The sequence below is a fragment of the Phoxinus phoxinus genome (assembly GCF_949152265.1).
Source record: "Phoxinus phoxinus genome assembly, chromosome: 9".
In the NCBI taxonomy this organism is placed as follows: Eukaryota; Metazoa; Chordata; class Actinopteri; order Cypriniformes; family Leuciscidae; genus Phoxinus; species Phoxinus phoxinus.
Window position 1 is genome coordinate 36,825,419 of NC_136884.1, and position 27,656 is coordinate 36,853,074.

The window sequence follows — 27,656 nt, forward strand, 5'->3', positions numbered from 1 at the left end:
TTTGTGGGGGTTCTCGCTCCTTTCTATGGTGGATATATTGTGCAGAATGGCACATGCATCTGTGATGCTCGCTCCAGTAACTGAAGACAGTTGAAACGCCGAAGACAGTTGAAACGTAGGATGCCAAAGGTCATCTCTAACTTCACTTTGGTTTTACTGAGGGCCACATTGAAGCGGTTCTGTGGCCCTGTCTGAGGGTCATGATAGGGGGTTATTGTGTAGGTTGCAAATTAACAGTGTATTGTACTGTACCAAATTTAACTTGCTTTCCTCAAAGTGCTGACACGACAACACACTCACAGAAAGTAGATCATTGTTATATCTGTTAATGTTACTATTAATTTAAAGATTCATCTCACAGAAAATAATAATTTCACATGTTCAATTATTATCTCTACCTGAACATGAAGGCTATGAAAGGACTTTCTAATAACATAATCTGGCTCATATGTTCTCCTAGAGAAGTGGAGATTGCAACATGTGTGCAGTCTATTGCTCCAATGACTCTAGGGAATCATATCATAAGATTAACCGAATAATAATAAAAAAATATTTAAAATAATTCTTAACATGTACTGTAGTACATTTGTGAAATTTGCTTTTTGAAAGAAAAAAAAATGTGTTCATGTGATGTCACCCTATAGGCTATCTTAGCGGAAATTTTATAAAAGCCCTCTTTTATGGACATGGTCGATATATGTCCGGGGAACATTATAAATGAAACTATTAGCCTACTCCTGCAGAGCGAGGACCCCCTTGCGAATAGTTCGACAAACCCCTAGATTCTGTGCAGCACCGATCGTGCAAGTGAAGTAGCCTACCACTTGCAAAAAAACGCAAAACAATAGGCTACCTTTTGCGGTACAGTAAGTGCATGAATTCGACGTGTTAAATTCTTTATGTGCGGCTCAAGATGTTCGCAAAGATAAGATATTCCTTCCGCAGAAAATATGTATCTTTCATACCTATCAGGAAAGGCAAGGGGATTTTGTCTGGCTAAAAACTATTTCTCTACGATGTGCTCGTCTAACAATTTGCGCTGAGATGTCCACAGGATTTGAAAGAAAATGTAAAGCCATTGCAACAAACACTGGGAATTAGTTACGTCACCTATATGTTTCTTTGCTCACAGCTGATTGGTCAAACTTCAGTCTGAGATCTCGATTCCAGAACTTAACCTGCCCCGGAGCAGGTTAGCCGTGCAGCGTAAGATACCATGGCAACGAACACCGATTAAAGCCGAGCTACTTTCATAGTACCTAAAACCCAGGGTTGGCGGAAACTAAGCTGAAACATAGCTGGCTAGCCACCTAAACCGGCTTCATGGTACAGGCCCCAGGTCTTGTGTGTTTGTGTGTGTTTGTGTCTCGTTTTCGCTGATTTGTTTCATGTGGGCGTTACCACTTATTATCATCATCAGCTGCAGACCATCTAGCCAGCTTACCTAATGCCCTGTCTTTCGTCTTGTGTTTGTCAGATCGTTGTTGAAGCTTCCTGTGTTCCTGCCTGTTTCCCTTGTGTTTCCCGTCTCACTGGATACCGGATTGCTTCACTCCCGTTCTCACCTCTGGTTCATCATCTCTGCTTCACTCACCTCTGGATCGCCCGTCTCAGTCCCTGCATCACCGCTCTCCTGGGGCCTGTACCATGAAGATAGCTGAACAAACTCGGAGTTACAGGATTAGTTTTGAGTTGACAAAACCAAACCGATGCAATCAGGCTTTATTGGTACCATGACGCAGCTCATCAACTTTCTCTGTCAACTCAGGCTTTGATCTTAAGTTATGATTAATCCACGAGCGCGTGCACAAACCAAAGTGACGTTGGCACCGAACATCCAATCACGTTCGATATGGAGAGAGCGAGAGCGATATATTTTTTCCGCGGAGGAGCAAGAGATAATCATTCAGAATTACGATGAATTTAAATATGTATTACAAGCTCGAAACAATACGGTCTCTGCTGCCAAAGCAAGAAAGCAAGAGAAGACTGTTGAAAGATTGCTGATTGCGTTAATGTGTAAGCTAAACAAATACGTTCTATATTCATGTAAAATTATGTATAGGCTATGAATGTGTGTGTGAAATATAGCCTATATTTTTATAATACAAACTGCGCATGTATATAGCCTACTAATAAAGATTAATATTCATTGATTTTTAGATGGAACTCCAAACGTTCTTGGCAGCAGATAAAGACAAAATATAAAAATATAATTCAAAGTAGTAAGTATTTACACACAACCTTTTATTATTTTTGTAAACATTTGATCACAAACACTTCTAGTTCTAAAAAAAATAGTGAAATTCAGAAAACCAGTGGAGGGACACTCCTCCAGAATACACTGTTGGCTCTGATAGGAATAAGGGACGGCCGGTTATGGATGGGATTACAGGTGCTGTACAATCTGACCCTGTGCTGGCTCCTCTAAGCAAGTAACACTGGGTACGTGTGAGATACATTACTATTTTAAGTTTTAAATATGTCTGACTGTATGTTCTGCAGTCGAGGGAAATGCAGTGTCCCTGTTGAAGCCAGCACACACACACACACACACACACACACACACACACACACACACACACACACACACACACACACACACAGTCTCCCACACAGAGGTCAGTATGCAGCAGACACAACACCAGAAACATAACCTGCTTTATAACAGTTATGCTTTATATTGGCCTATACTTTTATTTATTAGGGTGGAGGAAATGATGAAGACACTCTGTGTTCTGGGACAGGTGCTGAGGTGAATGCACTGGGCGGGTGGTCAAGTGGCCCTGTCTGAGGGTCATCATGATGGTTATTGTGTAGGTTGCAAATTAACAGTGTTTTGTACTGTACCAAATTTAACTTGCTTTCCTCAAAGTGCTGACACAACACAGACTCACAGAGAGTAGATCATTGTTATATCTGTTAATGTTACTATTAATTTAAAGATTCATCTCACAGAAAATAATATTTTCACATGTTCACATCATCTCTACCTGAACATTAAGGGTGAAAGGACTTTCTATTAACATAATCTGCCTAATGTTCTCTTAGAGAAGTGGAGATTGCAACATGTGTGCAGGCTATTGCTCCAATGACTCTAGGGAATCCATAAGATTAACCGAATAATAATTAAAAAATATTTAAAATAATTCTTAACATGTACTGTAGTAGCCTACATTTGTGAAATTAGCTTTTTGAAAAAATAAAATATTTGTTCATGTGATGTCACTCTATCAATATATCTTACCCGCAATTTTATAAAAGCCCTCTTTTATGGACATGGTTGATTGATATATGTCCGGGGAACATTATAAATGAAACTATTACTCCTGCAGAGCGAGGACCACCTTGCGAATAGTTCGACAAACCCCTAGGTTCTGTGCATCACCGATCGTGCAAGTATAGGCTACCACGTGCAAAAAAACGCAACACAATACCATTTGCGGTACAGTAATGAATTCGACATGTTAAATTCTTTATGTGCGGCTCAAGAAGTTCGCAAAGATAAGATATTCCTTCCGCAGAAAATATGTATCTTTCATACAAACTATCAGGAAACGCAAGGGGATTTTGTCCGGCTAAAAACTCTTTCTCTACGATGTGCTCGCCTAACAATTTGCGCTGAGATGTCCACAGGATTTGGAAGAAAATGTAAAGCCATTGCAACAGACACTGGGAATTAGTTACGTCACCTATATGTTTCTTTGCTCAGAGCTGATTGGTCAAACTTCAGTCTGAGATCTCGAATCCAGAACTTAACCTGCCCCGGAGCAGGCTAGCCGTGCAGCGTAAGATACCATGGCAACGAACACCGATTAAAGCCGAGCTGCTTTCATAGTACCTAAAACCCAGGGTTGGCCGAAACTAAGCTGAAACATAGCTGGCTAGCCACCTAAACCGGCTTCATGGTATAGGCCCCTGCTGTCTGTGTTTCTGGTCTGACTTTCATCAACAAGCGATCATCCTGTTCGGAGTTTTCCTGTGTGACCTACGGTTCAATAAATCATCATTTTACTTGTAATTGCTTCCGTCTTACTTATCATTACAGTTTTGAATTAGAAAATTTAAAAAGTACACACTTAAATGTTTTTAAAGATATATTGCTCATGTGTGACAATTATTTGCTGAGTTTTGTTTCAGTTTATAGACGTACTTAACAAAAAAAAGTTCACAGAGACAGAGAGGCAGAAAACATACCCTGTTTATTTTCTTTATTTTACAAAAGCACAATATTTTGTTTTGATTGTAAGTGGACACATACTAAAGTAGACATCTCACAGATTCTTTTTTCTGTATGACCATAAATGGAGTAATTTAAATCTATTGGGCTACTATGTGAAGAAAATCCAGCAAATTACACCGGCGTGTTCCCTAAGGGTTAAACCCTTAGTCATTATGTTCTTTGTCTCGTTTTAATGTTTCCTGCTGATGTTTATCCTTTATTAACTATAAGTGTGTAACACTCAGCCTAGATTTATAGATGATAATACACAAACAACTTTATGGTCTTAACTAGGGCCGGGACTCGATTAAAAAAATTAATCTTATTAATTAGAGGCTTTATAATTAATTAATCGAAATTAATCGCATTTTAATCGCATATAAATATTTGACCTGAGAAGTAAAAATTCTGAGAAGTGAGAAGTAAAAATTTTCAAATGGATTTTTAGTATACCATTGAATAATGACTGAATACATAAGCTTAAGCAACAAAATACTTTTTATTTTTGTTCAACCAAGTCCAGCAGACCAGTGCTATTTTTGCCATTAAGTGTAGCAATAGCCGTTCCGAATTCCTTGTTGCATAGCTTGCACACAACCATGCTCTTATCGACGCTTCCATCCGTTCGTTTTTTATAACAAAATGTCCCATCCACGGGGCCAACCAAAGCGGTCTCGTCAGCTTCTTTGTTCATGTTCACTGTGGTTTGTTGTTGTCTGAAGTTATCAAGTTATGAACATAGACGGTTATGAACGCTATTGGTGCTCCAGTATAATCGGTCCGCCTAAACTCATCCAGTGAGAAACGTTCCGCGGTGCAAAAATAAGTGCGATTAAAATGCGTTAAAAAAAATTAACGCGTTATTTTTTGTGTAATTAATTAATCTTAATTAACGCGTTAAAGTCCCGGCTCTAATCTTAACCCGTCTTTAAATTTGTATTTACAATAATCTAGAAGAAGAAAAACAAGCTGTACCAATAAATATATACATACACATCTCGTACAAAGAAAAATAAGGTACAAAAGTGCAATGTGTAAGAGCAGTGGAATTGTCAGTAATATTCTCGTACAGTGTCCTGTAGGTGTGTGTGTTGAATCGGTCTCACCGGCTGATACGTTTGAGTCCGTGAGCACGATGTGAAGCAGTTACTGTCCAAGTAATGATAATGACCGTGTGATCGATCGCTAATTCCTTTGAACACCATCAACATTGCTCCTGAATGCCGGTTTTCCGGCTTCTTTTATCGGAAGTAAAGTCATTCAGCTGATTCGGCTGACGTCACGGGGGATTTGCTGGAGCTACGCAACCGTGAGTAAACGGGAAGTCAACCACATGTCCGGGCAATAAACACAGGTAGAACAATTATAAACTGGCAGCTGCATTATTTGAATAATTTTAATAATTCACAGCAATGTAAATATTCATCCCTTATGTGGCCGAGCTACAAGTGTTCAATGTTTTTCTGCATCAAGCCTCTTATCTTGGATTATCTAGTCAAGCCAGCGTGTGACAGTCACTGATCATGCAGCTCAAAGCATTATGGGTAGAATCTCTCTAGTCTAATCTGATTCATCAACACAGTTTCACTGATGATCTAGAATAAACCCTAAACCCAGGATAGAGTGTGTCAGTGAATGTGGTCTGGATTGTGTGTATGAGGCTCATTGTGTCAGAGACGTTGTAGAAGGACAGAGTTCCTGCACTGTGATCCACATACACTCCTATTCTATGACTGATGGGCTTTACAGGGAGTTCAGTCTCTGTGTTATTGTGTCTGAATGAGTAACTGGAGGGAGAGCAGAACAAACTCCAGGACTGATCATTAGATCCAAACCGACACTTATTATATCGTCCCTTCCTGCTGATGCTCTGATATGACACTGATATAAACACATATTCTCCATGCCACTCAATCTCCCAGTAACAGCATCCACACACACTCTCTCTACAAAACACCTGAGGCACATCATCAAATCTGTCTGGATGATCAGGATACGACTGGACTGTGAGAGTGTCTCTCACAGGACTCTGTGAGAGACAAAAAAACAAGATTTTGATGCATATCCTAGGGTCTGTGGGGAGTTTGGCGCGCGCACTGCATGGCGCGCGGGCGCGGGTGCGGGTTTAGAACTGGATTCTGGACTCTGTTCTCCACAGACAGACAGAGGCGTTTATGTGCTGTGTTCTGATCCAGATTGAGCTGATGAGAATCTGATGGAGATAAAACATATCAGAATCAGGAATTATGAATCTGATCTTTTAATGTACACTGTAAAAAACAATTAAAACAATTAAACAATTAAATGAGTTAAAATCACACAATTGTTGAACATTTTGTCTTTACCTAATTGCATTGTGTAAAATCCACTTGAATATGTAAAACGGAAGTTTACTTCATTCACTATTCAGGATTAAATTGATTAACTTAAACTGGGCTGTAGATTTGGTAATGTGATAAGGTGATGGATATAACCACTGAAGTATTTACATAACCACTGTAGGTGCCAGGTTTAGGTTGATGTCTTTTATTTTGAAATTTGTTTCGGTTTACGTCACTTGTTACAGGTGCATATATTACCTGTTAGTTTGTCTGTGATTTGTATGTAGGAAGGGGGTGAGTAGCTGGGACGCTCACTTTCTGTTGACCGTTTTCGTTTTCGTTTTCATTTCATTTAGTTTTATTTTATTTCATTTGTTTTGCTTACTTTACCGTCATCATTCATCATCTGTTCACTTCAATGTTACAATAAATCACCTGGACTGCAATGGAAACGCGTCATCTTTTACTCCCTCTACTCAGCCTCTTAGCGGTTACTGGCTGCCGCTATATTTAGTCAACAGAAAAGGCTCGCTGTTGGATTTGATTACCGTGGATTGGAAAGGATTTCTTCGCACACCGCATGTGAAACGCCGACGCACACATTGAAGTGAGATCGCGCTTCTGTATCCTGACGGCAGAAGAGGTATGTGCTCGGTTCTGCTATGTTTGGCTGCAGCATTGCTGTTTATTTGAATGAGAAGACGCTATGGTCTCGGGCCGTGCAGTGTTTGTGTGTGGATGGAATGCGGTTGTGGAATGAAGTCGAGTTTACTACGCACTCGTAATCGCGCTGTGGTGCTGCGCCCATTCATGAAGTTGTTGGCTTGATCTGCGCGTTGAATTACGGCGCTGTTTGGATTACTGGGATTGCGTGGTGTGTGAAATGGATGCAGATGAGTCTGCGCACGCTGCTGTGAGCAGCAAAAGAGAGCCTAAGCTTACGGCAAAGGCATTGGCGCTTAAAATTGAGGCATTGCAAAAGGATCGCAAGGCTAAGGTGAATCAAATGAAGAGCTTGATTGTATCAATGAAAGATCTCATGGAATGTGATGAATGCTTTGCAAGTGTCTTCAATGGTGGAATCTTTGAAATGTTTGAAAGATGATGCATCTGTGTTGCACAAAGAAGTACTTCCTTTTCTTCCTCCTGATGAACAAAACAAACAAAATGAGTGGTTTGATGCTGTTTCTAAGCACAATGATGGATTTGTGGAAGATGTTGAACGATGGTTGAATGAAGCTAGGAATCTGAGGCAACATGCAATAAGTGAACCAAATTCTACTCAACGTGATGCAAACCTTTGCCCGTCACTTTCTGTCATTCATGATTCAAGAGCAATGGATAATCTTGCTGAACCTCAACTGAGTTGTGATTCTAATAATCCATCTTCTGCTGAACCAGTTTCATCATCTCATAAAATGCATGTTCCAAGTGAATATCCGAACGGTGATCTAGACGATGGTGACGTGCAGAATCAAATACAACCAACTGATAGTGTCTCTAACGTGAGCAGAAAAACGACAACAACTCAAGGATCTCGAACCAGTCGATCTTCCATTGTATCTGCTCATCTTAAAGTTAAGGCCGAAATGGCAGCCTTGTTGGCACATCAAAAAATGCTGTCACGGAAACATGTATTGGATAAGGAAGAGGAGGATTTAAGGAGGAGAAAAGAACAAATGGAACTGGACACTAAAATTGCTGTATCCATGGCCAAGATAAAAGTGTATAGCAACGTGAGATCAGAAAAAAGTGATTGTACAAATTCTTCTGATGCCAGTGCGTTAAGGGCAAGAAATACTGGAACCAGTTATCTTAACCCAAATGTGGATCCATTTTTACCTTCAAGTTCACATTCAATGCCACTACAGCCACCTGTATCTTATACACAGGCTCAAGCAGCACCAGAGAATCCTATGCGTTTTCCAACTCCGTCAGCTCGACAACAGCAACAGATTGTAAATTCTAACACAAGGTTGACACATTCTACATTACCCAGTATCAGTCATGATGGTGGACAGGGACATAGACCTGGAATGCAGGCTGGATCAAGATTACAGGATGGTTTGGAAGGAGGAAGTATCCTTAAGCTTATTGACAAAAAAAATGAAATTGCTGCCTTATTAGTTCAGCAACACAACTTATCTTCACTTCCACCAAGGGAGGTCCCATTCTTTGATGGAGATCCATTGCGTTATCACGACTTTATGCGAACATTCGAAGAGGTGGTGGAAAAGAAAGCAAGTGGCCATGCAGATTGCTTGCATTTCTTGGAGCAGAACACTCGTGGGCAACCTAAGGATCTTGTTCAAATCTGTCAACTGATGATTCCTTCACAAGGGTATATAAAGGCTAAGGCTTTGCTCAAGGAGCATTTTGGCAATGAGGTACGTATAGCCTCAGCTTACATGAAAAGAGCGCTCTCATGGCAAGCTATAAGACCTGAGGATGCTAAGGCTCTGCAGGACTACAGCTTATTTCTCAGGAGTTGCTGCAATGTTATGCAAAATATTTGTTACATGAATGAGTTGAATCTTGCCTCTAATATGCAAATTGTTCTTGCAAAACTTCCTTATAAGCTCAGAGAAAGATGGAGAATGGTGGCATATGATTTACAGGAAAGACATAACCATCCAGCTTGCTTTTCTGATATTGTGGACTTCCTAGAAAGACAGGTGAAAATCGTTACCGATCCGGTATTTGGAAACATTTAAGATGCCCTGCCTATTGGAGGTAGAAACCTGAATACCAAATCGCCTCAAAAACCTAAAAGTAGTTTTGCCACCACAGTCAATGCAACTGGTGCAAAGGAGTGTGTTTGGAAGGCTAAAACCTGTCTCTTCTGTGATGGAGCGCATGCATTGGACTTCTGTAAAAGGCTTGTTGAAAGATCTCATGCAGAAAAGATGAATTTCCTGACGCAAAAGAGGATTTGTTTCGGTTGCTTATGTATAGGACATTTCAGCCGTGATTGTAAAGAGAGAAGTATATGCAGAATATGTCATCTCAAACACCCAAGTCTTCTTCATATTTGTCCATCAGAAAGAAGGGCCATTCAGTATAAAGATGAGCCAAAGTCAACCGTGGAAAGTGGTTTGGTCTCGCTCCAGTCCAGTGCTCTTACTGGGGCTGGTAAAGAAAATTGTGCATTGTCTATCGTTCCTGTATGTGTGAAATCAAAGAAAGGAAGTAAAGTTGTGACCACCTATGCTTTTCTGGACTCTGGGAGCTCTGCATCTTTCTGCACAGAGAGTTTGATGTCCAAGCTCAATCTCTCCACAAAGAAGGTTAACATTCTAATGAGAACCATGAGTCAGGACAAATCCGTTTGCTGTTATCTTCTGAAGGATCTGGAAGTGTCAGGGTTGAATCAAGAGCATTACTGTGCTTTGCCAGAGATATACACGCAGAAGACCATGCCTGTAAGTAAAACCAACATCGCCACACAAAACGATCTTGCTTGTTGGCCTCATTTAAGTCATTTATGTTTGCCTTCAATTGATGCTGGTGTGGAGTTGTTGATTGGTGCTAATGTGCCAGAGGCTTTGGAGCCGTGGCAGATTATTCGCTGTCAAGACAGTGGACCATATGCCATTAAGACCATGTTTGGTTGGGCAGTTAATGGACCAATCAAGCGACAGGAAGAGTATGCTGTTAAGGAAGATTCTCACGTGACTGTCAATAGGATCACAGTTATGAAACTGGATGAGTTATGGGAGCAACAGTTCAAGGGTGACTTTCCTGAATGTGCTCAGGAAGAACAGCAAGGATTGTCAATGGAAGATAATAAATTCATGGATTTTGTTTCCCAGTCAGCAAGACTGACCAATCGGCATTATTACATTGGTCTTCCACTTAAAAACAAAAAGGTAGTCATGCCCAAGAATAGAGCAATCGTGGAACAACGTGCCCTGAATCTTCAAAGAAGGCTTCAAAGAAACACTTCTTTTCATGCTGACTATACTACCTTTATGGAGAGTGTCATCGCTAAAGGCCATGCTGAAAAGGTTCCCACAGCTGAACTGGAACGACTTGATGGACGCTTATGGTACATACCTCACCATGGTGTGTACCATCCTAAAAAGCAAAAGATCAGAGTGGTATTTGATTGCGGAGCATCATATCAAGGAACATCATTGAATGATCATCTTTTGCAAGGTCCAGATTTAACAAGTTCGCTGGTGAGTGTTCTTGTGCGATTCAGAATGGAGTACGTTGCCATGATGGCTGACATAGAAACGATGTTTCATCAGGTTAAGGTAAATCCTTATGATTGTGATCTCTTGAGGTTTCTTTGGTGGCCTGGAGGAAACATTGATGCCAATCTGGAAGAATACAGAATGGTTGTGCATTTATTTGGAGCAACTTCATCTCCAAGTTGCTCTAGCTATGCATTGAGAAAGTGTGCAGAGGACCATAAGGATCTGTATGATGCCAAGACCGTGGACATTGTCTTTAATAACTTCTATGTAGACGACTGTCTTGTCTCTGTGCCTACAGATTCAGAAGCTGTTCTATTGTACCAGAAGCTCACAGAAATGTGCGCTGAAGGTGGATTCCGATTAACCAAATGGATAAGTAACAGCCGCACTGTGTTAAATGCCATCCCTGAAGAAGACAGAGACAAGAAAGTTAAGAACTTGGATTTGGAACATGACACGCTACCTCTGGAAAGAGCATTAGGTGTGCAGTGGTGTGCTGAGTCTGATGTCTTCAAGTTCAAGGTGACCATCAAGGAGAGACCTCTTACTCGAAGAGGAATTCTTTCTATCATTAGTTCCATCTATGACCCTCTTGACTTTCTGTCTCTTGTGATTCTACGTGCCAAAATGATACTTCAAGATCTGTGTCATGAAAAAATTGGATGGGACAGCACTATTCCAACAGTGTACATTCAGCGATGGACGAGTTGGTTGGAGAAACTTCATGAATTGGAAAAATTTGAGGTCCGCAGGTGTTTAAAGCTGGAAAAGTTTGGAGAAGTTATATCTGCCCAATTGCATCACTTTTCGGACACCAGTGAGAAGGGTTATGGCATGGTGTCGTATTTACTACTTCATAATGATCAACAATGTGCCCATTCCTTTCTTTTAATGAGTAAAGCAAGAGTGACACCTTTACGACCTATCACTATCCCTCGTCTGGAGCTCACAGCTGCCACACTTGCTGGTTGCATGGACAAGTTGTGGAAGAGAGAGCTGAAGATGAAACTTCAGGATTCTGTGTTTTGGACCGACAGCACCTCTGTCCTCAAGTACATCCAAAATGAGACTTCTAGATTCAAATGCTTTGTAGCCAATCGAGTTGCTGAAATTCGAAGTGTTTCTGAGATCAGACAATGGAGGTATGTGAATTCTTCCAACAATCCAGCTGGCCTAGCATCCAGAGGTCTAAAGGTTGATTCATTCTTAAAGAACCAGATATGGATTTCTGGTCCTCCATTTCTTGTTCAACCACAAGAGTTGTGGCCTGTGGATCCTACTGATGTAGGTGTGATGTCGTCTTGTGACCCAGAAGTGAAAAAGAGTGTTCTGGTGAATACTGTGCAAGTTCATCAAGAGTATGATTTTATGCCATACTTTAAATGCTACTCTTCATGGATGCAATTAAAAAAGGGCGTAGCTTGGATCCTTCGACTCAGGAACATACTAATTGATCTCAGCAAGGAAAGGAAAAGGTTGATGACTACTTACTCTGATATGGACAAGTTGCAACGAGAGACTGTTGTTAAGAAAGAGATACAAAAATTAAAATCCAATGCGTCTGCAAAATTGTTGTCTACTGATGAGCTGGAAAGAGCTGAATTGGAGATTATCCGTCTTTGCCAAAAGAAGAGATATTCTGAGGAACTGGCTAGTCTACGGAAAGATGGATTGGTAAAACGGAATGTGAACTCTATAGACTTAATCCTGTGCTTCACTCAGATGTCATCAGAGTTGGTGAGCGTCTGGACAAGGCGTTGGGGACAGGTTCAATATATGGCGGATCTATTTTGGAAGAGATGGATTGGGGAGTATCTACTTGCACTACAAGAACGCCAGAAGTGGCTGGTGAAGAAACGCAATTTTCAAGTGGGAGATATTGTGCTTGTAGTGGATGATACTGCTCTAAGGAGCTCATGGATAATGGGCAAGATTGTTCAGATCACACAGGATAAAAAGGGATTGACACGGCAAGTAAGAATCAAGACCAAGAGTTCCTGCTTGACCAGACCCATTACTAAAGTTTGCCTTCTTCTGGAAACGGAGGACTTTTAACTCCTCTATGACCGACTGACTGACTGACTGACTTATGAGAGCTCTCAAATGACTTACCGAAGACTTTGACTAAAGACCGTTTGATGGACATGTTTTACTTCCTTTGATTACGGACACTGTTCACACATTGAAGAATTGGACATTTACACATACACATGTGTATACATTGTTTATTTGTGAAATAAGATTTAGCGATTTCTATGTATGTAGGTAAATATTCAGTGATGTATATTTTGCGTGATTGTGTTGTATTGTCATGATTATTACAGTTTTGGGGTGTAATAATCAGGGGCTGGAATGTAGGTGCCAGGTTTGGGTTGATGTCTTTTATTTTGAAATTTGTTTCGGTTTACGTCACTTGTTACAGGTGCATATATTACCTGTTAGTTTGTCTGTGGTTTGTATGTAGGAAGGGGGTGAGTAGCTGGGACGCTCACTTTCTGTTGACCGTTTTCGTTTTCATTTCATTTAGTTTTATTTTATTTCATTTGTTTTGCTTACTTTACCGTCATCATTCATCATGTGTCTGTTCACTTCAATGTTACAATAAATCAATGTTACAATAAATTAATGGAAACGCCGTCATTTTGCAATAGTTTTTTATCGATATTTAGATAATAGCGCAAAACATTTAAGCAAATCTGTAATTGAAAAGTTTTAATGGAAACTGATGGACATTTAGCAATGCTGATAACACAAAACATATGTAACATCATCAACAATCATTCAGTCATACAGGCTCATATTGTATTAACACTAAGTATAAACAAAATTGAACTAACATCTGTAAAATAGTGGGTAAATATGTACTTACTCTTTCTGATTTCTGACTGTGTTGCTAAGCGCACTCCGAGTTGCAGGCAGAGATAGTGATAGCTTTTTAAAAAGTTGAAGAATATTATTGTATCGTGCCATCTTCCCAACGCGCAGGTGACTGAATGATGAAACTTAAAGCATTTGCTTGGGGGCGTTTACCTGTTTTGCATAGATGGCTTAACACATTATCTTGTGAATAGCGCGCTCCGTGAGTAGGCGTGAACGAATTAAAGTCAATGAGCTCGTAATGAGCTCGACTGGAATCGCTCTCTTTTCATACCGATTACAGAAGCTGAGAATATTAGTTTTTTATATAAATTACTTAATTTAAAAGATGCGATCTAAAGCTTTATGCCGGTGGGTATGTTTGCCTGTTTGACTAAATTTTTGCGGAGTTACAGAGTTACAGAGGAGTAACAGGAGTTCATTGAAAGAGAGAGTGCAGAACTCGCATCATGTTCATTTTTCTTTATTTGGCAAAAAGCAAAACACTTTATTTTTATTGTGATTATAGAGAATAAAATAGAAACTGAACAGGATCGATTGATGTATAACACGAAAATGAAAGATCAAAATTAACACGAGCAAAACGCGGGGCGCGTTTTTGGTCCCCAGAGGGTTAAGCAAGCTCGAGTAACCCCACTGCTTAAGAAACCCACTCTAAATCCAGCACATGTAGAAAATTACAGACCGGTATCCCTTCTTTCATTCGTATCGAAGACACTTGAACGAGATGTTTTCAACCAGATCTCTTCCTTTCTTACGCAGAACAACCTCTTGGACAACAAGTCTGGTTTCAAAAGCGGACACTCAACTGAGACTGCTCTGCTCTCAGTAATTGAAGCTCTGAGACTGGCAAGAGCAGCTTCCAAGTCTTCAGTTCTCATCCTGCTGGATCTGTCTGCTGCCTTTGACACAGTTAACCACCAGATCCTCCTGTCAATCCTAAAGATGAAGGGGATCTCGGGAACTGCACTCCAGTGGTTCAAGTCTTATCTCTCAGGTATATCCTTTAGGGTGTCGTGGAGGGGTGAGGTTTCAAAGTCACAACATCTAGCTACTGGTGTGCCTCAGGGCTTAGTGCTTGGACCACTTCTCTTCTCCATCTACATGACATCACTGGGATATGTGATTCAGAAACATGGCTTTTCCTACCACTGCTACGCTGATGACACACAACTCTACCTCTCATTCCAGCCTGATGATCCGACGGTAGCCGCTCGCATCTCAGCCTGCCTGACAGACATCACTGGCTGGATGAAGGACCACCACCTTCAACTAAACCTTGCGAAGACAGAGCTACTCGTAATCCCGGCTAACCCAGCACTTAATCACAACTTCACCATCCAGCTAGGCTCGTCATCCATAACTCCATCAAGGTCAGCCAGGAACCTTGGAGTTGTAATTGATGATCAATTGAACTTCATCGACCACATTACTGGAACTACCTGGTCCTGCAGATTTGCCTTGTACAACATCAGAAGGATCAGGCCCTTCCTATCAGAGCTACACAACTGCTTGTTCAGGCGCTTGTTCTATCCAGACTGGACTATTGTAATGCTCTCCTGGCTTGCCTCCCAGCTTGCACTGTCAAACCTCTGCAACTGATCCAGAATGCTGCAGCTAGAGTGTTCTTCAACGAGCCGAAGAGAGCACACGTCACTCCTCTCCTCACAAAATTGCACTGGTTGCCAGTTGCCGCTCGCATCACATTCAAGTCACTGACGTTTACCTACAGAACAACCACTGGCACTGCTCCCCTGTACCTGAACTCATTACTTCAGACTTATGTGCCATCTTGTGGTGCCATCTCAAAGAGGCACAAAATCTCTTTATCGGACCTTTACCATGACTGTTCCCTGCTGGTGGAATGATCTACCCAACTCAACCAGAGCTGCTGAGTCCGTAGCCATTTTCAAGAAACGGTTGAAGACGTATCTTTTTCGGCAGCACTTGTTCCATTAATACTAACACTTTCTCATCTATTCTATTTATAAAAAAAATAAAATAAACTGTGTTAGATTAAACTGAGAAGGGTCATAGCACTTGCATTTTGTCGTCCTACTGTTAATTTAACTGCTTCTATTGTTCTCATTTGTAAGTCACTTTGGATAAAAGAGTCTGCTAAATGAATAAATGTACCAACAATGTCAAAAGAACAGGCAAATGCATTAGATACACTCCTCACTCATGACGAACTCCATAAAGCACTAGATTAAATGCCAAATAACAAATCACCCAGACCTGATGGACTACCAGCTGAATTCTATAGACACTTCTGGCCAATTCTATCTACGTTATCCCTCAGAGTTATCACAGAAATTAAAACTGCATTTATGACACTTTTGCTAAAACCAAACAAGGACCCAATGCACCCTTCCAGTTACCGCCCTCTCTCATTGATAAACGCAGATTTAAAAATCATTACCAAAGAGTTATCTACTAGAATAGAAACAGTTATCCTGATGTTAATTCACCATGATCAAACAGGTTGTATTGCTTCTGATAATATAAGTAGATTATTCAACCTAATTAGCCTTGCCCAACAAAAACAAACCAAAACTATAATTTTATCACTTGATGCCGAAAAAGCATTTGACAAAGTTAACTGGATATTTCTTTTTAGCACTCTACACAGATTCGGCTTTGGAGAGTCATTCATCCATTGGATAGACATATTATATACTTCACCCAGGGCCACAATAATCACAAATGGGATCACATCACAAAATGTCACACTTCACAGAGGGACCAGACAAGGATGCCCACTCTCGCCTTCTTTATTTGCCATATTTATAGAACCACTTGCAGCAGGAATACGACAAAACAATAATATCACATGGAAACAAAACATCTGTAGTGAGGTCGTGTGACGTTCTCAACACTTCACCGTCATTTGATATGTGGCCAATGAGCTATCGCCCTTGGAGTGCGTCATGGTCGAAAGCCCGTCCATTTGCGTCGTTTCTACGGACTACGGAGGTACGTGTTTTTAGCATTGTGGGTTAGCTGTTTGAGCCTAGTGTTGTCCAGTGACGTTAGGCGATTGTTTTTATTTGTTTAGAGTGACGTTGGGTTGCTGAGAATCCGTGTGCATGTGTGGTGCTGCTTACTTCCAGGTAAGTTTAATGCTTTGTTTTGGGAAGTTTGGTTTGACTTAATTTAAGTTATAGCCATTTGTTTCAGTACGGTGTGCCTTCAGGGATCTACCATTGGGCTGGTGGCATCGCAGTTTAACGTAAACTTGATCGGAACACCAGCTGTTGCTATCAACAAGGCTATTGTATGATATTGCAGTTAGCTCAGTGTTTGGTGTGAGTTTCTGCATTCACAACAGTGCATTTGTTTATTTTTGTTCTTTAATGTGCATTTGCCGTATTCATACTTTGTTTATTTGGAGTTTCACGAGTTCACACTTACATATAATTTGAAGGGGTAAAGTTTAATGCGTATTGTCGTGCTGTCCGGAGGGAGGGCTCCGAGCTCGGAGTTCGGCCCGAACCCAGAGTACTCCCCCCGTATGTAAGTGCTTAGGACTAGAAGCGTGGAGAAGGGGTGATGGAGGGATGCTGCAAAACTGTCAATGAAATGAGGTAAGACTGCTGAGTGTATATATACCTTTTACCATTGATTGCTGAGTGCTCTCCATTTGTGTTAATTATCTGAACGTGCTTCTCCCGAACCTTGTTAATAAAACATCATATATTGTCAATTGTTGTTTTTTTTTCTTATAGTGGTTACGTTTAATTTTGTAAATCCATTTTGAATGTGTTTTTATTTTGCTTATTTAAATTTGTTTAATTTATTAATTATCTGCCTCTTGTTTTCTTTCTTATTTCTTCTTTTTAGGAGCTGAGGGCTTCCTGGAGTGGGCTAGTTGTCTGCTGCATTACTGGCTTTGCTTCAAGGTTTCTATTGTAGACCAGCTGCTGTCACACTGGCCCGCTCCCTATAGGAGGCCTCAGCCCCTGCAAGATTTATTGTGAATTCTCTTCTTTCTTTCTTTTTCATCTTTTTTTTTTCATCTTTTTTTTTTGTTCTATTCAACCAATGACGAATCAAGGACATCAAATAGAACAAACTGTTCTTGTTTTAAATAATTGTTGACCAACTTTCTTAACTTTAATAAAAAAAGACTTTTGTACGTAATCCCATGCCTTTCGCCTTTCTAGGTGGAACGTACTTATGTGCTTTATTTGGGTTGTTTTCCCCGGCGTAGTCATTACAATTGTGCCACTTGCTACACATCGATACACAACATAAGATATGTCTTTATGCAGATGATTCATTGTTATGTTTACAAAAACCCTACAAGTCACTAGAAGAAACCTTTAAAATTATTTAGATATATATTTTCTTTTTCTTTCTTTTGATTAAACAATAAACTGGAATAAATCAACAATACTACCCATTTCTGAGGATGGCTGGGATGCTACAGCTCATAATTCTTCTCTTCCACTCCACACCGGCAACATTACATACTTGGGTATCAACATTTCCCCCAGCCTGTCAGAGTTGTTTAATCTCAACTATATCCCGCATAAATAATGGAAAAATATGCCTTTAATTTATGTAAAGTTAACCATTAACTATGGGTGTGTTAATGCTTCACTACCGGATAATTATGGACCCTTAAAACAAAGTGTTACTGGGTGTTATTTTTCAGTGTATCTGAACTCTTCATGTTCAATATGTCAGCAGTTTCTCAGTACAGTTTACCAGATTTCCTGTGCAAATCATCATTTACATGATCAACTCTAAAACCTTTCTGTCATGTTTTCTTTCACCTTCTACGGGAAGAACATGAACACACTCAATGAGTTTTCTGCTTGTTTTCTTAGTGACTTACATTGTAGGAAGTCGGTCCTGGTCTTGGAAACAATGTTGTTAAAAGTGACTGTGGAAATCAACAGACATGAAGAGTGTGATTATCATGTCAAGAGAAAATGATCCCTGAATCCGTATATTTCTAATATGATCTTCTACATGAAATGAGATGATGGAGGATTATTTATGAAAGCAGAATCTCCTGGGGTCTCATTTATAAAGCGTGCGTACGCACAAAACGGGGCTGGAAACGTACGTACGCCAGTTCCCACGCAAAGGTTGTGATCTATAAAAAAACAAACTTGACGGGAGAATGTGCGCATCTTTAAGAAAACTTTGAGCCGTGCGTACGCACATTCTGGAGACAAAGGGAATTGGCGCCACCGATGGTGAGCTGGAGTTAAATGTCTTTTTGGTCACTTTTAGACAGAAAATCAAAATTATTTGATTATTCGAATTAATTATACATACAGAAATATAATTCAAATATAATTTGACTCACCAAGCCTATCACTTAAAGCAAAAATATCCACCCCTTAAATGTCCGCGCCAGCGAGCGCGTTGGGCCGTTTAGTGAAACTGACGCATATCTAACGGCAGATGAAGTAAAACTGTAAATCTTCATTATGAGTCCTAATCATAAATAGGCTACAGTTTATATAAAACAATGATTTAAACTATGTTTTATTTCTGATATAAACATTTAGATTAAATATGCCATTCTCATTAATGGAGTTAAACACTTAAACTAGCTACATGAAATTTACTGAAAAGTTAAAATATATATATAAATAGTCTATAAATATTTGTTGTGGATGCAATGCTTTTGAACACTTTTCCTTTGGCATGCTGTGTTTTAATGTTTTAACTACAGAGATTGCTTAACATGATAATAGAAGATTGTGCAAATATAATGCACAACGAGGTCTATCTGTTTCCATTAGAAATATAAATCAATTAAAAATAGCCTACTATTTGGTCAGTGGAAAAGATTGAGAAAAACTTTCTCTGAAAAGTATTTTACACTATTTGATTTATTTATTCAAAAACAAGGAAAGGTTAGGCTACTAAATAATTTTTATTAATGTAATGTGACAGCACATCCGTATTTCAAATTTTCCCTAATGTCTTGTACCGTTATCACGTGGATGAATAACCATATGCAAATGATATGCAGATGAGGATATGCATAGTAAAACTAGCCGTTGTAAGCTCATATATGGTTATTTCGGGGAGGAGACGCATGTGCGCACAATCTTCCGCTGACTGGGATTTACAAAGTGAATTCTGTGCAGGTTCTGGCGTACGCACGCTTTTATAAATCTGAATATTTTTTTGCGTACGCCATTTTTGCCTTTCGGGCGCACGTACACTTTTAGTAAGGATCCTTGCACAGTTTTATAAATGAGACCCCTGGACTTTACCTCTGTCAGAGATCTTCTTCAGCTCCTCTTTGCAGAAATCCTCCAGTTTGTCTCTCAGCTGACGGACAGATTCTCTCACGCCATCAAAAGAGGAGAGAGAACTGAAGGGATTGTCATTTACGTCTGTAGATTCAGGAGGAGCTGAGAGAGACTGGAAACTCTACAGAAAACAGAAATCAGAGCTCATCACCTCCACACTTCATCAATAACCTGCACTACTGTCAGATTTGTGCGGATCTTGTTAATCTTTAGTAACTCTCCTCAATCCAGCCCTTCTCATATTCATTTAATGACATTAGAGCTACAAATTCTAGCATTTGCCATTTACACTATATGTGAACTTTTTAGGAAATGAATGATAGATGATAAAGCATCTGCCAATAACATAATTGTAACAGATCAAGCGCGTCAGTGGTGTCACATTGAAGGCTGTTTCTAGACACTGGTGAAATAGTTACTGTAACACGCTAACATAATGACACTGAAAATCACCATGTGCTGAGAACATTTAAGCATAAGACACATATTAGCTTAAGAAAGATATCATTTTTAAACGTTATTAGAAAGACTGCGATCATGAATCCAAATATATAGTGTATATTGAAATTATTTACAAAAGAATTAATGACAGCAACAGCTAAATACCATGTCACCACATAAAAAAAATAAATAAAAACATTTGTCCAGAAACCATGAAAGTTATCCATTCACATGTGGAAATAAAATCTAAAGGTCAGCAATATACCAAAATCTTTCTTATATGTAATATTTTAAATAATCATAACTTTATCTGCTAGTGCTAACACTTTACAATAATGTCCAGTTATATGTTTTTAGTTATTGATGAACTAATCATTTACAAAACATGACTATACATAAACACTTAATAAGTGGTGTGCTAACGATTTACAAATGTGATGTAAATAAATTATCTATTAAATTACATTTAGTAAATCATGATATAATCTCCTGACAGTAAGTCATTCATAAATGTTCATACACTTGAAATCAAATAAGGAGAACGTACTTGCCTGACTGCATTGTGCCAAGTGTAAAGTTTGGTGGAGGGGGATTATGGTGTGGGGTTGTTTTTCAGGGGTTGGGCTTGGCCTCTTAGTTCCAGTGAAAGGAACTCTTAATGCTTCAGCATACCAAGACATTTTGGACAATTTCATGCTCACGACTTTGTGGGAACAGTTTGGGGATGTTCCTGTTCCAGCATGACTGCGCACCAGTGCACAAAGCAAGGTCCATAAAGACATGGATGAGTGAGTTTGGTGTAGAGGAACTTGACTGGCCCGCACAGAGTCCTGAACTCAACCCGATAGAACAGCTTTGGGATGAATTAGAGCGGAGACTGAGAGCTTCTCGTCCAACATCAGTGCCTGACCTCACAAATGCGCTTCTAGAAGAATGGTCAAAAATTCCCTTAAAACTCACTCCTAAACCTTGTGGAAAGCCTTCCTAGAAGAGTTGAAGCTGTTGAAGCTGCAAAGAGTAGACCAACTCAATATTAAACCCTACGGATTAAGAATGGGATGTCATTAAAGTTCATGTGCATGTAAAAGCAGACGTCCCAAAACTTTTGACAATATAGAGTATCTTATTCAGGACCGTACTAAATAAAAATAGCATTTGGCATTTTTTATGATTTTTTCACAAATTCTATAAGAGGATCACAAACTTTTAAACAGCACTACGTATGTGTGTTAAATAAGCATAATAATAAATAAATAAATAAATAAATAAAGACAAGATCAGTGAATGGATTTAAACGGCTCTGAGATGGGATGGATAAAAAGTTTTCTTGTAGGCCTATATTATTTTGTTCTTACATATTCTATTATCATTTATTGCTAAAAACAAAATGCATTTGAGTGCTGTCTATAGGCAACATCACACCCAATATAATTATTATATTATATAATAATAATTTCTTAATTCCGCCTATATTTTGTCATTCTTAATTAAAAATAAATATTATTTTAGGCCTATCCATTTCTGATAATTCCAGGTTCTATTGTCGCAAAGCTTGTTTACGGATTTAACTCGTGGCCATGAGAAATAGATGTCTTTCCCTCAACATTGGATCTCGAGGCCATGGCTTTACAATTTACACGCTCCCACAAGTTAATATGATGTGGCTACAACAAAACTAAATGAACCGAACATGTCCCCACCTGGTCACCGTAATATACTGATCATATACTGATCATAGCTTTCCTGTAGCTCAGTGGTAAGAGCATTGCGTTAACAACGCAAGTTTGTCGGTTTGATCCCAGGGGATTGCACATACCTATGTATAAATGTATAGGATAATGCAATGTAAGTCGCTTTGGATAAAAGCCCATTGTTTGTTGAGATAATGATACTAAAACCATTTTAACAATATTTCAATTATTTGTAAGTGATTAATATATCAACTAATTACATCTTTATAACATTAAACATCTACTAATGATCTGTTTGGTTATTTCATGATTTACACATTTTTAAGATAATTTACAACATATTTATATTTTATTAATCATTTATAGACGTATAGCCATGTTTTGAAAATGATTAGTTCATCATTAACTAATAACTTAAAAATGACTTATAATTAAACGTTATTATAAAGTATTACCCATTATTTAAATCAAATGCCTCAGTCATCATCTTAGCTGTATTGCATAAATTGAAATGAAAGAATTATAGAAAAGACAGAGGCAGATCCGGTGGGAGGACGAAGGAGGAACTGGAGTAAAAATTTGCGCCCTGTCAATTCAAAGGGGTGGAGGGCCGAGGCGCAGCCAGAGGTCCGGAAGTCCGTGGTGAATCCTGGATGGAAGCTGGATGACGCCAGCAGAAAGGAGGGAGCTGGACGGAACTTGCGAGGACGACGGGGGTTTGGATGGCCTCCATGGTTGGAACGCAGGAGATTGGAGGCTGGATGGGAACCACTGGACACAAATGAGCCAGGAGGCTGGGTGGGACCAGCAGAGGAAGGAGGGCCAGGGAATTATTCGGAACCAGAAAGTCCATTAGGCCTGGTGGGACCGATGAAGAAGAAGAGACCTCAAGGGTGGGAGCATGGGTAGGAGTCCATTCCAGAATATGTAGGTAAATTAATGCTAGCTCTGGGACCACTGTATTAGGGATCCTCCTCCTCTTCACCCACTGTAAAGGGGCAACCACAGCTGGTGAGTACCGACTCCACAAACTCACAGAATATCTCTTGATGGCCATCCTCAGGCATGACTCTGTCTGCTCTTTGAGGCCGGCGTGATATAAGGCACACAGGGTCATCTGGGTAGAGCACCATGCGATCTAGATGAAGAAACTCATGGGTGTGATCCTCAAGGGAACAGTCAAACAATTATGAAACTGCACTTCCATCAGGTTTGAAGATCACCTGAAGCAACTTTGGTGAACATTACTAAAAATTGGTAACATCAATTTCACATTGATGTAAGAAATCAGAAGGGGAAGTTTTGAACTGTTCTTTGCACTAGTGGAGTTTGGCAGCTAAATATATCTCCCAGAAGAAAGAGCTCAAAACATGTTTCCTAAGAGATTTCCAGAGCTGAAAGGCATTCATAAGTGTAGTCTATTTTTAAAGCAATATGATCAGATGAGAATCTACCTTATTATTATATAACACAACAAACAGAATTCCTGGCAACATTGCAGTCAACTGCTCATTCTGCTCTTATTAAATGTTTCTCTGTGAGTCTCTTGTTCAAGTTATGACCCTGTTCTTCTAGATCTCTGTTACCTGCAGGAAATGGATGTGGTCCTGTGTGTGTGAAAGCTGCTCCAGCTCAGCGTCTCTCCTCCTCAGATCATAGATCTCCTGCTCCAGTTGCTCCAGTCGTTCTTCAGCTCGACTCACTGCAGTCTTTTCCTGATCTCTGATCCGCTGGGTCACCTCAGAGCATCTTCTCTTAATGGAGCAGATGATCTTAGTGAAGATCCTCTCACTGTCCTCCACTGCTGTCTGTGCAGAGCGCTGTTAGGACACACATCACAATCACACAGTGAGCTTTAGTGAGTCCTGACTGAGACTTCTCAAACTTCTCTTCTTCTCCAGACTCACCTTATGAGAGTCCACAGCCTCTCTCAGCTGCTGAAGATCTTTCTCTCTCTGCTGGATCCTCTGCTGGAACAACCTCTGCGTCTCCTTCTGCACCACAAATCAATAACAGAGATGTCAGTTTATTCTGCTGTCACATTTCTGTCAGGGTTCTGTCACTTTGGTCTAGTTTATTCTTGGTTTTGTGCCAGAGCCCTGACACTCCAGTATTGTCTTGTCTTTGTTAAATCCAGTAACAGTAGAATAAATAACCAATGGCTGTAGGTTCAAAGTCGTTAAAGGGATAATAATAATAATTCATTACATTTATATAGCGCTTTTCTCAGCACTCAAAGCGCTTTACATAGAAGGGGGAATCTCCTCAACCACCACCAATGTGCAGCATCCACCTGGATGAAGCGACGGCAGCCATATTGCGCCAGAACGCCCACCACACACCAGCTTATTATCCGAGAGGAGACAGAGTGATGAAGCCAATTAGTATATATGGGGATGATTAGGAGGCCATGATGGACAGAGGCCACTGGGCAAATTTGGCCAGGATGCCGGGGTTACACCCCTACTCTTTCGAAAGGGATTTTTTGTGACCACAGAGAGTCAGGACCTCGGTTTAACGTCTCATCCAAAGGACGGTGCTCTTTGACAGTATAGTGTCCCCGTCACTACACTGGGGCGTTAGGACCCACACAGACCACAGGGTGAGCGCCCCCTGCTGGCCTCACTAACACCTCTTCCAGCAGCAACCTGGTTTTCCCAGAAGGTCTCCCATCCAAGTACTAACCAGGCTCAGCCCTGCTTAGCTTCAGTGGGCAACCAGTCTTGGGCTACAGGGTGATATGGCTGCTGGATGATAGATTAGTTTTCACCATCGTATATTAATTTACATGAAGCAAAAGGGCTCTTTCACACTGCAAGCATAAGTATCATGAAAGTGAAACTGACACAGTAAATCTTCACACTGACAGTTTCCTGCTGCGTAACAGTATTTCTGTTAATAACTGCCATCAGTTATAAAATGTGATTGGAAATCAGTTCTAATTTAAATGGAGACGGGCATCCCATTTCCATCAAAAATTATTTTTAAAACAGAACAGAATCCAAAGCCTGAAGTGAGGCTCTAAACGACTGAGTTTAAATGGACTGAGACAGATTTACTGAAAAGAAAGTGTTTTTGTCTGTCGCTGCATTTAACTTGTGTTATTCCTGACAGATATATATTTTGTCAAACAATCTGTGAATATTTTATATTATTTTATGTTGCTTCATCAAAGCCTGTTTTACAAAAGTTTGTGGTGCTAAATATGTTTACAGTACATTTCACCATATTTTCAGTTAAGGTCCCCATGAACCGGAAGTTGCAAACGACTTTTCTCCAGTGTTGTGGCGTATTTCCAAGTGAAACTGAATATTGAACAGAGGGCAGGGTTTTACTTTAGCGCTCCTCCTCTCCATCTCCGCTCATAGCAGACTAACAGTGTGAGGGAGTGGTGAAGCGTTTTCAACCCAAGCCGTCAGACAGACGTCATCAAAAAAGGAACGTCATTCCAGACCGGAAGTAACTTTTCAGATTTTGATTAAAGATTACCACGGCAATTTTTTTCTGTGTATTAACTTGCATGGATTAATTGTTCATCACAAGACTAGTAACATGCGCTAACAAAGTAAATTGGGTCAATTTTGATTTCATGTCGACTTTAAGTTCAGTGCGGAGCACAAATACACTCAGCAGTGAAAGTCCACTTGCAGCTTCTGTTCACTTCTGCTGACGTCTGCAGTGTGAATGCTGTTTCCTGATCATATGGTGGCAATATAAATAGTGTCAACATTATATCATCAGTGTTTAGTTTATAGTTCATACCTGTTTCTCTGTCCTCTGTGCTGCTGCTAATACAGTGTCGTGGTTTTTATGTTCATCCATCGTACACAGCAGACATATAAACTTCTGATCGGTGCGGCAGAAAACCTCAAGGAGTTTATCATGTGTTTGGCAGATCATCTCCTGCAGTCGTCCAGTGGCATCAGTCAGATTGTGTCTCTTTCTTTTAAAGAAACTCTCATGTTTTTCAAGGTGATTCTGGCAGTAAGACTCCAGACACCCCAGACAGGACTTGACGGCTTTGCGTTTTCTTACATTACAGACGTCACACTGCACATCTCCAGCTCCAGCGTAACAGTCAGCAGGAACTTTAGTCTTCAGTTTCTCCACCAGTTCAGCCAGCATGGTGTTTTTAGCTAAAGCAGGTCTTGGACTGAAGGTCTGTCTGCACTGAGGGCAGCTGTAGACTCTCATCTGATCCTCCTGATCCCAGCAGTCTGTAATACATCTCTCACAGAAACTGTGTCCACAGGGAATGGTCACTGGATCCTTTAGGAGATCCCGACACACTGAACACAGCAACTCATCTTGAGAAATTCTGGCTTCTGCCATTTTACTGCATGAGACACACAAACACACAACAGCTCAACTTCACTTCAGTTTCAATTTCTCTGAACTGAAGGGTTTCCTGTTTCCTGGTTCTGTGTTTGAGTGATGTGTAAAAAAACAAGTGTGCAAATGTGTAAAGCAGGTTCCTCACTCCTAGTGTAGTGGGTTTCTGTCTGCGTTGTGTTTTCCTCTTAATAAAAGAGATCCCACACAATGATGCAGTTATGATGTGATTGACTCTCGGCTTTTCTCAGTTTCTCTATCAAAATATAACAGAGCCCATCAGACACTTCTAACAAGCAGAATCTCTTGTCTGTGCCTCTCATCGCCATGACAGGGCGACCCGGAAATTACATCAGCTTTACCCTCACACTTACCATGCCATATAGGTACATAGTCCCAATTATGACATACACTAACAATCACTCTCTATGCTAATTTTCATAAGCAAGCTCCTTCATTATAGACCATAAAACATCATTCCACCCATGACCAGATTCTCTTGCAACATGACAAGAATCTGATGTATACTGAGATTAACTCACAGGTATCTCCTGCAACTTCATCTAAATAAGTGATACATTGAGACATTTGGATCTGCAGTGTCAGTCTTCTGACAGTCAGTATGTGATGAATCACATTCAAATTAAGTTTGAACTCAATTCACACTCTATATTCAAAGAAACATCCCAAAAAAGGCAATAGTAAAAAGTTCACAGGCATTAACAGGTTCCAATGAACAGTTTTGACACAACCATTTTGTTGTGCAAGTAAAATTGCCTTTCCCAGAGACTGGACATATTAACTCACATCAACAGTCATCCATCCAAATTACACTCTCAAAAAAACATCCACTGGCAATCTGGGGGTACGGCCAAACATCAAAAGAATGGTGGGTAGACCGTTTCCTCATGCCTAATGCAATTGTATGTGAAAGTCAGTGTGTTCAGCATCTGTGGCCAATTACAGCGGGGAAAATAAGTATTTGACACATCAGCATTTTTATCAGTAAGGGGATTTCTAAGTGGGCTATTGACACAAAATTTCCACCAGATGTAGCCATCAAGCCAAATATTGAATTCATACAAAGAAATCAGAACATTTAAGTATACAAGTTGAGTCATAATAAATAAAGTAAAATGACAGGGAATAAGCATTGAATACACTTTATTTAATACCTTGTAGAAAAGCCTTTGTTGGTAATTACAGCTTCTAGACGCCTCTTGTATGGAGAGACCAGTCGTCTGCATTGCTCAGGAGTGATTCTGGCCCATTCTTCCACACAAATG

General features: G+C 40.0%; 1 protein-coding gene across 2 annotated transcripts; it reads right to left on the reverse strand.

The window, feature by feature from the left end:
- Window positions 1–4,188: 4,188 nt before the first annotated feature.
- LOC307004142 (E3 ubiquitin-protein ligase TRIM47-like) lies at window positions 4,189–26,677 on the reverse strand. Of its 2 annotated transcripts, XM_079623116.1 has the most exons (6): window positions 25,801–26,677; window positions 23,946–24,032; window positions 23,625–23,858; window positions 19,868–20,027; window positions 18,466–18,513; window positions 4,189–6,434 (listed from the first exon to the last, which is right to left on the reverse strand). In XM_079623116.1, exons 1-6 carry the CDS (start codon window positions 26,368–26,370, stop codon window positions 6,289–6,291), a joined length of 1,245 nt encoding a protein of 414 aa, XP_079479242.1. In that variant the 5' UTR covers window positions 26,371–26,677; the 3' UTR covers window positions 4,189–6,288. The 2 variants fall into 2 exon arrangements, with proteins under 2 accessions (XP_079479242.1, XP_079479243.1); XM_079623117.1 differs by lacking the exon at window positions 18,466–18,513.
- Window positions 26,678–27,656: the final 979 nt, after the last annotated feature.

Excerpts from the sequence above, each read along its gene's own strand:
- LOC307004142 (XM_079623116.1), bottom strand. The coding sequence starts at position 26,370 with ATGGCAGAAGCCAGAATTTCTCAAGATGAGTTGCTGTGTTCAGTGTGT. Across the intron at positions 24,033-25,800 it reads CACAGAGGACAGAGAAACAG|AAGGAGACGCAGAGGTTGTT; the intron begins GTATGAACTATA and ends TTTGTGGTGCAG. Across the intron at positions 23,859-23,945 it reads AGGCTGTGGACTCTCATAAG|CGCTCTGCACAGACAGCAGT; the intron begins GTGAGTCTGGAG and ends GTGTCCTAACAG.